The sequence below is a fragment of the Benincasa hispida genome, chromosome 1, assembly GCF_009727055.1.
Source record: "Benincasa hispida cultivar B227 chromosome 1, ASM972705v1, whole genome shotgun sequence".
NCBI lineage: Eukaryota > Viridiplantae > Streptophyta > Magnoliopsida > Cucurbitales > Cucurbitaceae > Benincasa > Benincasa hispida.
This window is the reverse complement of record NC_052349.1, coordinates 26139435-26154130: the sequence shown is the minus strand read 5'-3', so window position 1 is coordinate 26154130 and position 14696 is coordinate 26139435. Positions and strand designations below refer to the sequence as shown.

Here is a 14696-nt window from a genome sequence, read left to right as displayed (position 1 = left end):
TTTATGCCTTTATATTTTCTCCTACAAACCTTCGTTTTTTTTTTTCTCTCTGAAGAAACTCTCCCAAAGGAAAAAAGAAAAAAAGAAGGAAAAAAACAGCTTCTCTCTTCTCCACCGATCACTTTCTCGAATTTTCCAGGCCCTTTTCCTCCGGCCTGACGCTCTCTAACTCTTTCCAAATCCGCTCCATATACGATCCGATCTGTCGCCTTCTTTCTTTCTTCGATTCGATCTTTGTTGTTCTTTCTGGTACGTGAAACCGACCACACTCAGTTTTCTTTTTTAATTCTTTTTATTTTCGCTTATTGCCTGTGTTTGCCTTCTTCTTCATTCGATTACAGATCACATGCCCCAGTTCTTGAATGGTTGTTTCGTTCTTTCGTTTCTTTCTTGCTTGCCAATTTTTGTTTTGTTTCGTTTGTTTAGTGTTTGATTGATGCCCTCAATTTATATGCGTTCGGTGGTCTTGTAGATTCATGGATGAAACGTAGTTTGTATCTCTATATTGGGTTCTTCTAATAGTGAACGTAACTTGACCAAAGTGTTGTGTCCAGTTGTAACGATGTGAGATTTGTGTAATTAATTTGAATGTGATGGCATTTAGAAAATGCTGACTTTTCTTAATTCGTTTCTTGTTGTTCTTGATTTCTTTCTTTGAGTCCCCGGAAGTGCTTTTGCAAATGTTGGGGAAAACCTATTGAATTCTCTTTATTTTCTTATGATATATATTTTTGTATGATTAATTTTCTTTTTTCTTTCTTGGATATATTTTTTTAATAAATTGCGGGAAATAGTTCTTGTTCTCCTTATAAGGATATTCAGCGAAATGTATTCATTACTGGGGGCTTAACACTTGAATCTGGCATGGTCTTTTGTTCGTCTAGATAGTATCTTTGCCGTTTTTTCCATTGCATTTCTTAATGGATGGGAAGCTTTCTTTCTTTTCTGTATGCAGCACACTGTTACAGCTAATAGCTTGTGCTTTATTTCCTTGATTCAAATCTGATTGGTGTAGTTGTATGGTCAGGGTCACTAGGTACTGCTTTCCAGCATGTAATGTATTTTCTTTTTGATATTATGCAGTGCTTCTGCACTTGAATTTTGGGTTTAAAACTTGTGTGTAGATGCCAGTTGCAAAACTCAAGGCCTCTAACTATCCAGATGTGATGAAATCGGAGGAGGGAAATGATTCTCTAGACACTATTATCAGACAGGCAATCGGAAAAGAGCCTTTTCTTTCTTTCTCAAGAGCTGGTGAGAGTCCAGTCCAGTGGATCCAATTATTTCATGCTCTCGACCAACAAGGTAATAGAATTGTTCAGCAATGAAGGGGCTCTCTCTGAAATGTTGTTATACTGATATCTAATTCTATTTTTTAGAGTATTGGAGTAGCATATTATGTCCTTTGGATGTAATGAATATTGATTTCATTTACTTGCATTTCAAGTCAAGGGATTAGAACAATCTTTTGGTGCACACAACAGTTTAGTTGCTGGTATCAGGAACATGGCTGCAAGAATTTCTTTAGCATATCTACCAAATTTCTTCCTCTTTTGCGTGTGTACAGGCATCTCAATGCCTCTGCTCTTTATAGTCCATACAGCAGTATTCTTATGCAATAACAAAGCCTCCTAGAAGGGAGTCAATTTTTCATTTAATGAATCTTTATTCTTTATTCAAATCTTATGGTTTGTGCTCCTCCATTACCTGTTTGGATTTAATAGCTTTGAAACATATTTTGTTTCTTTCATCAGAACTCCCAGGGTGGCCCTTGCTCTCTCCTTTAAAGGTTCAAATGCAGAAGTGTGAGAAGTGTGCCCGGGAATTTTGCTCAGTTATCAACTATAGAAGACATATACGAGTGCATCATAGGCTGAAAAAGCTTGATAAGGTGTTTCTTTTCTACTCTCAGATGTTAAATCTTTTTACTTCTATGAAAATTACTTCATCTTTTGTATTTGGAGCTATGTGCTTGCCGATTATTAAATTGAATTGTGATTTTGCCATCTAATATTCTTTTTTCTCATTGGTTTCTTGCTTGCTTGAATGTACATGTTCTTTTGCACTTTGTAGGATTCTGCCAAAACTAGGGATCTACTAGCAGCATTCTGGGACAAGGTAATCTTTGTCCACTATCCACTTCCGTTTGCTCTACAAAGGCTCATTCTTTATTTCAAAACTTGTTCCTTGTTGTTATTCTGCATAGTTGAATTCCTTTGTAAGTTTATTCATTGATGTCTTTTTTTTTCTTTTCTTTTTCCTTTTTCTTTTTTCTTTTTTCTTTTTTCTTTTTTCTTTTTTCTTTTTTCTTTTTCTTTTGAGGCACTTACTCATTGATGTCTTATACAGCTATCCTGGGAAGAGACGAAGGAGGCTGTCTCATTTAAGAATGTTTCAATTGAGGCAAGTCATACCTCAGTTATTTTTTTATCCTTTGCAGCCGTCAGATCATTGGATGGAAATGAAAAATAAACATAATCTGAAGGAAAATCCTTGCAGTTTTTAGAATTTCTGTTTTATATTCTCTTAAATGATTAATCTCTGTAAACATATAGGGAATACAAGGGTCAGCTGTAATCAAGAATCTAACTGCTATCATTGGGAAACCAGGATTTTCTGCCTTACCACATGTTTATTTGAGGGCAGGTTCTGCCCTTCTGGTATGTTCATGTTCCGCCAGCCTTTATTTCTGGACCTATTGGTCATCAGTGCATTATTGTGAATGAATATAAATTTGTATCGCATATGTGAACCTTTTCAGGACATTGTACAAGGTAGACCATCTAGGTTTCCACTATCTTCCCAGGAGTTATTTGAAATTCTTGACAATGCAAGCGAAAAAACATTCCTATGTGGAACAGCTGTCTCGATGCAAAAATATATATTTGATGGGGAGGCTGTAAAGATTGGTCTTGAAACTAAAAACTTAGTTGCTTGCATGAGCTTCTTGTTGGAAGAGAAATTGGTAAGTTGTCTAACCTTCAATTTTTAGTACATTTCTTGTGTTCTGTCTGGCTGATAGTTCTTGCTTTGTTGCAGATTTGCGTTGTATACAAGCAATATGCTGTTATGTAATCATATATTCATATTGACTTGATTGCCCTTTTTTTATTTTTTTTAATTTCTTCTTATTTATTTATTTATTTATTTATTTTTTTTTGGGGGGGGAGGCTCATTAACCTGTGACTTATTGTTTTCTTTAAGGTCAAAACATGGCTTGCTGATAAGGATGCTGAAGCTTTACGGTGTCAAAAGTTGCTGGTAGAGGAGGAAGAAGCTGCTCAAAGGAGGTATATCCATTGTCGTCATCTAATTTCCCCTTTTCTTTGTACCTTCCTGTGAATTTTTATTAGAGTAACCTGATCTAGCTGGATATAATAGACCTTGGTGGTGTAGTCAGAGAGTCGATATCTTACGTTAATAGTCATGTACCTAGATCAATGGTAAATGTGCTATTTGATAGAGAAGAAAAATCTACTTCCTTGAACTATTATATCTTGGTAAGAAACAAGATTACCTCAACTAGTATACTTTGACTTGACGACCATCCTGGTTTTCTTAACTTAGCCACACTAACTAGTACCCTTGGGAATAAAAATATAAACAAAATAACCTTGTTAAGAATACTGACTGTTCAAAAACTTGCTTGTTGTGAATTCTGTGTACTAGATTGCTTGTTCCTCACTCATGTAGTCATGTAACTCTGTAGACAAGCAGAGCTGTTGGAAAGAAAAAGGCAGAAGAAGCTGAGGCAGAAAGAACAAAGGTCGAAGGAGCAAAAGCTTGAGGAGAAGCCTGATATTGAAGGGAGTGTAGATGAAACAATTGAAGACGTGTTAATTGAAGAATCATCTAGCCCTCAGACTGATTGCCATTCAGAAAGGGACTCTCTGGGCATATTGCCTGATCATACTCCTTCGTCTATTGAAACATCTCAACATTCTCTAACTGATGAAGATGAAGATTCCGAGTCGCATTCTGGGTTTCACAATGGCTACCCTGAACATTTTCCTTCTGATCACAATGGTGAACAGCAGAAAATACAAATGAATGGCCATAAGCATGTAATCTCCCAGTGGCAGGCATTGCCTAAGACACAAAGGGGACTTTCTCATGGTTTTCGTGCAGACCAGAATTATCAGGGACTCAAAAATGGAGATATGCGAAGGCATGGGAACCATGTGCAATCAAGGGTTGTGCCCATCGTTAATGGTAAAAAAGTATGGAGCCGGAAACCAAAGCCAGAAAGAGATGGAGATCGTTTTCAGGCCAGGATACAGGAAGAGACAACGGCCCAGGCAGAGGAAATTAAGAGCCATGAGGTTTTGATTGGTTCTATTTCCGTGGCATTAGGAAATTGCAATCAAGAGAGTAAAGATCCAGTCGGAACCCCAGATGATTGCCAGGATGGTCATCAAACGCCTAAGAAGATCAATAATCATTCGGAGAAATTCATCAAGCTGGATTCTATTCAAACTGCAACAAATCGGGTGATGGTTAAGCTTTGGAGGCCAGTTAGTCGTAATGGAACCAAATACGCAATGCCAGATCAAAGCGAAAATGGTGAGTCTGAAGCTGAAGTGATAACTGAAAAGATAGAGGATCAGGCCCTGCTGAATTCATATTCTCCACAATCCTTGGATGGTGACACTGGAGACTTTGGAAACAACTCTTCGATCCAGGAAGAACCTGCACAACCAGTTGGTTTGGAGTTCTCCAGTCGTGCTGCAAAAGCTTTCCTTGCACAAAGTAAGTTCACTTTTAAAACATATTCTCCAAGTTGGCATGGAGAGAGATCAACAGCCGACCATGTCAAATTGAATGGACCCTCATAAGTTCACTTTTTACTTCATAAGTTCACTTTTGAAACATATTCTCCAAGGTGATAGAATATCCAAATTTGAACTGTTTTGTTGATGCAGGGTGGAAGGAGGCTATAACAGCCGACCATGTCAAATTGAATTTACCCTCAGATTCTGAGTCTTCTGGATGTTTTCAGATGCAAAATGACACTGAAACCTTTGACAGACGCAATGTTGTTGTTGGCAATACAATTTTGATTAACTTGGAGGATCCCAAATCCTCAGCCAATGAAGCTGGAAAGACCACCAAGTTCAGGACAAAATTTGAAAAGGGTGCGAAGATAAAGTACATTCCCAAACTTCGAACTACTACTACTACCTAATAATCAAGACAGGTGGGATTTAACCCACGAGTTGTTTTTTTTACATTCTTTGCAGAGCCAGTTTTACCAATGGTCTTCTGTCTTGGAAGTTGAAATTTTTCTCTCTTTTTTCCCCTTTTTTTTTCCTTTACTGGGAAATCTTTTATGATTCTGTCATTTCTGTCAGGTTGCTGCAGCAGATTTGTTAGCGAGGAAAATTCCTTATTTTTGTTATAATTTCTTAGATGTTCCTGTAATATTTTTGTTATTAGTTATGGAAAAGGTTCATCCCATATTTTGCCTTGCCTCTCATCTTCCTCACTTCTCTTGGGTTTTTCCCATAATTGAAAATATTCATCCCATGATTTCTTAGATGTTCCTGTAATATTCTGTCATATTTTTGTTATTTTTGTTATAATTCCTCTCATCTTCCTCACTTCTCTTGGGTTTTTGCTATCGGTCTTAAAGCCTAATTTTTGCTGGTGGTCTATCTCCATTAGGATTAGGGGTTAGTAAATATGACAAATTATGTCTTAAAAATCCACGTTTATTTCTTTTTGTTGATACATGCAGGAAAAAGGATACATTTTTATCTTGAAGGATAGGTGCGTTTGGCCTTTTTGTTTCAAATTAGTCATTAAATTTAAAAATTTACTAAATAACTTACGTGACAAGATAACTTAGAAAGAAAAAATATATTTTAATATTTCACTCTCTCATTTTTCTCTCATTTTTCATTCTTCCTCTTTTCATTTGATTTTCAAGTGTTACAGTAGGGTTTGATCGATTTTTTTTTCCAATCCATTTTACCAAAATTTTACTTCCACATTCAGTTAAACCACAAAGTCTATGTAGCCATAGACTAGAAATCAAAAGGTTCTCCAAATTTTAACTCCCCTTCCTAACTATTCGTTATTTCTTTTCCATCTCTCCTGCACAATTAGTAGCCACAAGAATCCAAACCTTCAAGATTCTTACTGATTTAATTAATTTTGCAGAATTGAAATAAAAAAATGTCAAAAAATGAACTGTTTAACTTAAAGCCTTAAATGTGTTCTTCCCGCCAAGCGATGAAATCTTCAGTTTCCTCCTAGCCACAACCATTTTTAGTTCCAAGATTGATCTACCTAATGGGGTGTTGCTTTGATTTGTTAAGCACTCTCTTTAATTAGAAAAGGAGAGATACTTCGCTTGGCGGGAAGAACACATTTAGGGCTTTAAGTTAAACAAGGTACGATAATTCATTTTTTAAATTCAATTCTACAAAGTTAATTGAGTGAGGAACTTGAAGGTTATGACTACTGATTTTACAAGAGATGGAAAAGAAAGTGCGAATAGTTAGAACCGTAGAGGGAAGTGAAACATTGGGGAAAATTTTGATCTCTGGTTTACGGTTGCATAGATTGTAGGGTTAGTTTGAGGGTGGAATGGAATGGAACGATTAGAAAAAAGTCAATCAAACCTTGTTGTAACATTGTAAAACCCAATGGAGAGATAGAGAGAGAACAAGGGAGGTTAGAGGGAGGAAATATTAAAATATATTTTTTCTTTCCAAGTCATCTTGCCACATAAGCCATCTAGTAAATTTTTTTTTTTTTAAATTTAATCGATCAATTTGTATAGTGACGTTTTAAACCTAGTTTTGAAAACTGAGGGACTAGAATGGCTAGTTTGTAACATTGGGGGGACCAAATACATGTATTTTTCAAAACTCAGGGACCAAAAAGGTGCCTTTGGTCTTTTATGTTTCAAATTAGTAATTTTAGTCCATGAGTTTACAAGAATATGTTTAAAATGTCTGTCTACAAATGGATTAATTAAATTTAAATAAAAAAATAACTAGATGACTTGAAAAGAAAAAAGTATATTCTAATACTTCTCTCCTATCTCTTTTTTCTCTCCTCTCTCATCCCTCGTTCTCTCCTCTTTCCATCAGATTTTCAAGTGTTACAGTAGGGTTCGATCGACTTTTTTTTTTTTTTTTTTCAATCCATTTCAATAAAATTTTACTTCCACATTCAGCTAAACCTTAAAGTCTATGCAGCCATAGACTAGAGATCAAAAGGTTCCCCAAATTTTCACTCCCCTTCCTAACTATTCGTTCCCTCTTTTCCATCTCTCCTGCAAAATTAGTAGCCACAAGAATCCAAACCTTCAAGTTTCTCACTGATTCAATTAATTTTGCAGAATTGAAATCGAAAAATGAACAATCGTACCTTGTTTAACTTAAAGCCTTAAATGTGTTTTTCCCGCCAAGCGATGAAATCTCCAGTTTCCTCCTAGCCACAACCATTTTTTAGTTCCAAGATTGATCTACCTAATGGTGTGTTGCTTTGATTTTGTTAAGCATCTTCTTTAATTAGAAAAGGAGAGATACCTCGCTTGGCAGAAGAACACATTTAGGGCTTTAAGTAAACAAAGTACGATAGTTCATCTTTTAATTTCAATTCTACAAAGTTAATTGAATCAGTGAGGAACCTTGAAGGTTATGACTACTGATTTTACAAAAGACGGAAAAGAGAGTGCGATAGTTAGAACCGTAGAAGGAAGTGAAACATTGGGGAAAATTATGATTCTCTGGTTTATGGTTTCATAGATTGTAAGTTTTGTTTGAGTGTGGAATGGAATTTTTAGTGAAATGGAACGATTAGGAAAAAGTCAATCAAACCTTAGTTGTAACATTGTAAAGCCCAATGGAGAGGGGGAGAGAGAACAAGGAGGAGAGAGAGAAAGAAGGAAAGGGGAGAATATAAAAATATATTTTTTCTTTCCAAGTCATCTTGCCACATAAGCCATCTAGTAAATTTTTTTTAAATTATAATCGATCAATTTGTATAGAGATGTTTACACCTATTTTTGAAAAACTCAGGGACTAGAATGGTTAGTTTTGTAACATAGGGACCAAAATGCACGTATTTTTTCAAAACTCAGGACCAAAAGGTGCCTTTGGTCTTTTATGTTTAAATTAGTCATTTTAGTCCATGAGTTTTCAAGAATAAGTTTAAAACGTCTGTCTACAAATGGATTAATTAAATTTAAAAAAAAAATAACTAGATGACTTGAAAAAGAAAAAAGTATATTCTAATACTTCTCTCCTATCTCTTTTTTCTCTCTCTCTTCTCATCCCTCGTTCTCTCCTCTTTCCATCAGATTTTCAAGTGTTACAGTAGGGTTTCGATCGAACTTTTTTTTTTTTTTTTTTCAATCCATTTCAAAAATTTTACTTCCACATTCAGTCTAAACCTTAAAGTCTATGCAGCCATAGACTAGAGATCAAAAGGTTCCCAAATTTCACTCCCCTTCCTAACTATTCGTTCCCTCTTTTCCATCTCTCCTGCAAAATTAGTAGCCACAAGAATCCAAACCTTCAAGTTTCTCACTGATTCAATTAATTTTGCAGAATTGAAATCGAAAAATGAACAATCGTACCTTGTTTAACTTAAAGCCTTAAATGTGTTTTCCCGCCAAGCGATGAAATCTCCAGTTTCCTCCTAGCCACAACCATTTTTAGTTCCAAGATTGATCTACCTAATGGTGTGTTGCTTTGATTTTGTTAAGCACTCTCTTTAATTAGAAAAGGAGAGATACCTCGCTTGGCAGGAAGAACACATTTAGGGCTTTAAGTTAAAAAGGTACGATAGTTCATCTTTTAATTTCAATTCTACAAAGTTATTGAATCAGTGAGGACCTTGAAGGTTATGACTACTGATTTTACAAAAAGATGGAAAAGAGAGCGTGGATAGTTAGAACCGTAGAAGGGAAGTGAAACATTGGGAAAATTATGATCTCTGGTTTATGGTTTCATAGATTGTAAGTTTTGTTTGAGTGTGGAATGGAATTTTTAGTGAAATGGAACGATTAGGAAAAAGTCAATCAAACCTTGTTGTACATTGTAAAGCCAATGGAGAGGGGAGAGAGAACAAGGAGGAGAGAGGAGAGAAAGAAGGGAAAGGGGAGAAATATAAAAATATATTTTTTCTTTCCAAGTCATCTTGCCACATAAGCCATCTAGTAAATTTTTTATTTAAATATAATCGATCAATTTTGTATAGAGATGTTTTTACACCTATTTTTGAAAACTCAGACTAGAATGGTTAGTTTGTAACATAGGGGACCAATGCACGTATTTTTCAAAAACTCAGGACCAAAAGGTGCCTTTGGTCTTTTATGTTTTAAATTAGTCATTTTAGTCCATGAGTTTTCAAGAATAAGTTTAAAACGTCTGTCTACAAATGGATTAATTAAATTTAAAATAAAAAAATAACTAGATGATTGAAAAGAAAAAAAGTATATCTAATACTTCTCTCTATCTCTTTTTTCTCTCCTCTCTCATCCCTCGTTCTTCTCCCTTTCCATCAGATTTTCAAGTGTTACAGTGGGTTCGATCGACTTTTTTTTTTTTTTTTTCAATCCATTTCAATAAAATTTTACTTCCACATTCAGCTAAACCTTAAAGTCTATGCAGCCATAGACTAGAGATCAAAAGGTTCCCCAAATTTTCACTCCCCTTCCTAACTATTCGTTCCCTCTTTTCCATCTCTCCTGCAAAATTAGTAGCCACAAGAATCCAAACCTTCAAGTTTCTCACTGATTCAATTAATTTTTGCAGAATTGAAATCGAAAAATGAACAATCGTACCTTGTTAACTTAAAGCCTTAAATGTGTTTTTCCGCCAAGCGATGAAATCTCTAGTTTCCTCCTAGCCACAACCATTTTTAGTTCCAAGATTGATCTACCTAATGGTGTGTTGCTTTGATTTTGTTAAGCACTCTCTTTAATTAGAAAAGGAGAGATACCTCGCTTGGCAGGAAGAACACATTTAGGGCTTTAAGTTAAACAAGGTACGATAGTTCATCTTTTAATTTCAATTCTACAAAGTTAATTGAATCAGTGAGGACCTTGAAGGTTATGACTACTGATTTTACAAAAGATGGAAAAGAGAGCGTGGATAGTTAGAACCGTAGAGGGAAGTGAAACATTGGGGAAAATTATGATCTCTGGTTTATGGTTTCATAGATTGTAAGTTTTGTTTGAGTGTGGAATGGAATTTTTAGTGAAATGGAACGATTAGGAAAAAGTCAATCAAACCTTGTTGTAACATTGTAAAGCCCAATGGAGAGGGGGAGAGAGAACATGGGAGTTGAGAGGGGGAGAAAGAAGGGAAATGGGAAAAATATTAAAAAATATTTTTTTTCTTTCCAAGCCATCTTACCACATAAGCCATCTAATACATTTTTTATTAAATTTAATCGATCAAATTGTATAGAGACGTTTTACACCTATTTTTGAAAACTCAGGGACTAGAATGGTTAGTTTGTAACATAGGGGACCAAATGCACTTATTTTTCAAAACAAAGGGACCAAAAGGTGCCTTTAGTCTTTTATGTTTCAAATTAGTCATTTTAGTCCATGAGTTTTCAAAAATTGGTTTAAAACGTCTGTCTACAAATGGATTAATTAAATTTAAATTAAAAAAAAAATACTAGATGACTTATGTGATTAGATGACTTGAAAAGAAAAAAGTATATTCTAATACTTCTCTCCTATCTCTTTTTTATCTCCTCTCTCATCCCTCGTTCTCTCCTCTTTCCATTAGATTTTCAAGTGTTACAGTAGGGTTTGATCGAACTTTTTTTTTTTCAATCCATTTCACTAAAATTTTATTTCCACATTCAGTTAAACCTTAAATTCTATGCAACGATAGACTAGAGATCAAAAGGTTCCCCAAATTTTCACTCCTCTTCCTAATTATTTGTTCTCTCTTTTCCATCTCTCCTCCAAAATTAGTAGCCACAAGAATCCAAACCTTCAAGTTTCTCACATTGATTCAATTAATTTTTCAGAGTTGAAATTGAAAAATGAACTATCGTACCTTTTTTAACTTAAAGCCTTAAATGTGTTCTTCCCGCCAAGCGATGAACTCTTTAGTTTCCTCCGAGCCACAAACTTTTTCAGTTCCAAGATTGTTCTACCTAATTGGTTGTTGCTTTGATTTTGTTAAGCATTCTCTTTAATTAGAAAAGGAGAGATACCTCGCTTGACCGGAAGAACACATTGAGGGCTTTAATTTAAACAAGGTACGATAGTTCATCTTTTAATTTTAATTCTTCAAAGTTAATTGAATCAGTGAGGAACTTGAAGGTTATGACTATTGATTTTACAAGAGATGGAAAAGAGAGCGTGAATAGTTAAAACCATAGAGGGAAGTGAAACATTAGGGAAAATTTTGATCTCTGGTTTATGGTTGCAGAGATTGTAGGTTAGTTTGAGTGTGGAATGGAATTTTTAGTTAAATGGAACGATTAGGAAAAAGCCAATCATACAATTAAAATATATTTTTTCTTTCCAAGTCATCTTACCACATAAGCCATCTGGTAAATTTCTTATTTAAATTTAATCGATCAATTTGTATAGAGACGTTTTACACCCATTTTTGAAAACTCATGGACTAGAATGACTAGTTTGTAACATATGGGACCAAATGCACGCATTTTTTAAAATTGAGGGACTAAAAAATTGCCTTTGGTCTTTTATGTTTCAAATTAGTCATTTTAGTCCATGAGTTTTCAAGAATAAGTTTAAAACATCTGTCTACAAAAGATTAATTAAATTTAAATAAAAAATTTACTAGATGACTTATGTGATTAGATGACTTGAAAAGAAAAAATATTTTTTAATATTTCTCTCCTCTCTCATCCGTCGTTCTCTTTTCTTTCCATTAGATTTTCAAGTGTTATAGTAAGGTTGGATGGGCTTTTTTTTTTTTTTTTCAATCCACTTAACTAAAATTTTACTTCCACATTCAGTTAAACCTTAAAGTCTATGCAGCCATAGACTAGAGATCAAAAGGTTCCCCAAATTTTCACTCCCCTTCCTAACTATTCGTTCTCTCTTTTCCATCTCTCCTGCAAAATTAGTAGCTACAAGAATCCAAACTTTCAAGTTTCTCATTGATTCAATTAATTTTGCTGAATTGAAATCGAAAAATGAACAATCGTACCTTGTTTAACTTAAAGCCTTAAATGTGTTCTTCCCGCCAAGCGATGAGCTCTTCAGTTTCCTCCTAGCCACAACTATTTTTAGTTCCAAGATTGTTCTACCTAATGGGGTGTTGCTCTGATTTTGTTAAGCACTCTCTTTAATTAGAAAAGGAGGGATACCTCGCTTGGCAAGAAGAACACATTTAGGGCTTTAAGTTAAGAAATGTACTATAATTCATCTTTTAATTTCAATTCTACAAAGTTAATTGAATCAGTGAGGAACTGGAAGGTTATGACTACTGATTTTAAAAGAGATGGAAAAGAGAGCGCGATTAGTTAGAGCCATAGAGGGAAGTGAAACATTGGGGAAAATTTAATCTCTGGTTTATGGTTTCATAGATTATAATGTTAGTTTGAGTGTGGAAGGGAAGTTTTAGTGAAATGGAACGACTAGAAAAATGCCAATCAAACCTTGTTGTAACGTTGTAAAACCAAATGGAAAGGAGGAGAGAGAACAAGGGATGAGATCGGGTAGAAAGAAGGGAAAGGGGAGAAATATTAAAAGAGATTTTTTTTTTTCTAAGTCATCTTGCCACATAAGCTATCTTGTAAATTATTTATTTAAATTTAATCAATCTATTTGTATATAGACTTTTAGACCTATTTTTGAAAACTATGGCTAATTTGAAACATAAGGGACCAAATGCACATATTTTTCAAAACTCAGGGGACCAAAAAGATGCATTTGGTCTTTTATGTTTCAAATTAGTCATTTTAGTCCCTAGGTTTAAACCGTATGTCTAAAAATGGATTAATTAAATTTAAATAAAAAATTTATTAGATGACTTATGTGACAAGATGACTTGAAAATAAAAAATACATTTTAATAATTCTCTCCTATCTCTTTTTTCTCTAATCTGTCATCCCTCAGTCTCTCCTCTCTCCATTAGATTTTTTAGTATTGTAGTAGGGTTTGATCGACTTTTTTTTTCCATTCCATTTCACTAAATTTTTCCTTCCACATTCAGTTAAACCTTAAAATCTATGCAACCATAGAGTAGAGAGAAATTTTTTTACCAAATTGTCACTCCCCTCTGCAGTCCTATATATTTGTTCTCTCTTTTCAATCTCTCCTAGAAAATCAGTAGCCATAAGAATCCAAACCTTCAAGTTTCTGACCGATTCAATTAATTTTGCATAATCCAAATGGAAAAATGAACAATCGTACATTGTTTAACTTAAAGCTTAAATGTGTTCTTCTCGCCAAACGGTGAACTCTTCAATTTCCTCACAATTCAATTAGTTTCTCCTAGCCACCATCATTTTTAGTTCTTAGATTTTTCTATAGTCTGTTCCTAATGAGTTGGTGCTTTGGTTTTGTTAAGCACTCTATTTAATTAGAAAAGGAGAGATACCTCACTTGGTGGGATGAACACATTCAGGGCTTTAAGTTAAACAAGGTATGATCGTTCATTTTTTTTATTTCAATTCTACAAAGATAATTGAATCCGTGAGGAACTTGAAGGTGACTATGATTTTGCAAAAGATGGAAAATAGAGCGCGAATAGTTAGAACCATAGAGGGAAGTGAAAAATTGGGAAAAGTTGTAATCTCTGGTTTATGGTTGCATAGATTTTAGAGTTTGTTTGAATGTGGAAAGGAAAAATTATTGAAATGGAATGATTAGAAAAAAGCCGATCAAACCTTGCTGTAACACTGTAAAGTCTAATGGAGAGGGGGAGAGAGAACAAGGGATGAGAAAGAGGGGAGAAAGAAGAGAAATGGGTGAAATATTAAAATTTCCAAACCATCTTACCACATAAGCCATGTAGTAAATTTTTTATTTAAATTTAATCAATCTATTTTTATAAGGATTGTTTAAACTTATTTTTGAAAATTTAGGGACTAAAATGATTAATTTGAAACATAAGGTACCAAATGAATCTATTCTTCAAAATTCATAGACCAAAAAGGTGCATTTGGTATTTTATGTTTCAAATTAGTCATTTTAATCCATGAATTTTCAAAAATTGGTTTAAAAAATCTCTATAAAAATAGATTAATTAAATTTAAATAAAAATTTACTAAATGGCTTAAATGACAAGATGACTTGTAAAGAAAAAATATATTTTAATATTTATCTCCTATCTCATCCATTGTTCTCTCTCGCCTCTCTATTGGACTTTACTATGTTACAGTAGGGCTTAGTCGGCTTTGTTTTTTCATTCCATTTCACTAAATTTCTCCTTCCACATTCAATTAAACCTTAAATTCTATGTAGCCATAAATCAAAAATCAAAACATATCCCAATTTTTCTCTTCCCTTTGCACTTCTATCTATTCATTCTCTCTTTTTCATCTCTCTTACAAAATCAGTAGCCACAAGAATCCAAACCTTCAAGTTTCTCATTGATTCAATTAATTTTGTAGAATCGAAATCGAAAAATGAACCATCGTACCTTGTTTCACTTAAAGCTTTAAATGTGTTCTTCCCGCCAAGCGGTGAGCTCTTCAATTTCCTCACGATTCAATTAATTTCTCCTAGCTACAAC

The 14696-nt window shown here is 34.2% G+C and overlaps 1 protein-coding gene across 3 annotated transcripts; it reads left to right on the top strand.

The window, feature by feature from the left end:
• LOC120084984 lies at positions 1-5471 on the top strand. Of its 3 annotated transcripts, XM_039040814.1 has the most exons (11): positions 1-249; positions 956-1036; positions 1125-1305; positions 1755-1891; positions 2074-2118; positions 2350-2403; positions 2556-2660; positions 2762-2965; positions 3205-3290; positions 3710-4749; positions 4923-5471. In XM_039040814.1, exons 3-11 carry the CDS (start codon positions 1125-1127, stop codon positions 5183-5185), a joined length of 2115 nt encoding a protein of 704 aa, XP_038896742.1. In that variant the 5' UTR covers positions 1-249; positions 956-1036; the 3' UTR covers positions 5186-5471. The 3 variants fall into 3 exon arrangements, with proteins under 3 accessions (XP_038896742.1, XP_038896730.1, XP_038896737.1); XM_039040802.1 differs by lacking the exon at positions 956-1036; XM_039040809.1 differs by lacking the exon at positions 956-1036 and having other exon boundaries at positions 1084-1305.
• The last annotated feature ends 9225 nt before the right edge of the window (positions 5472-14696 follow it).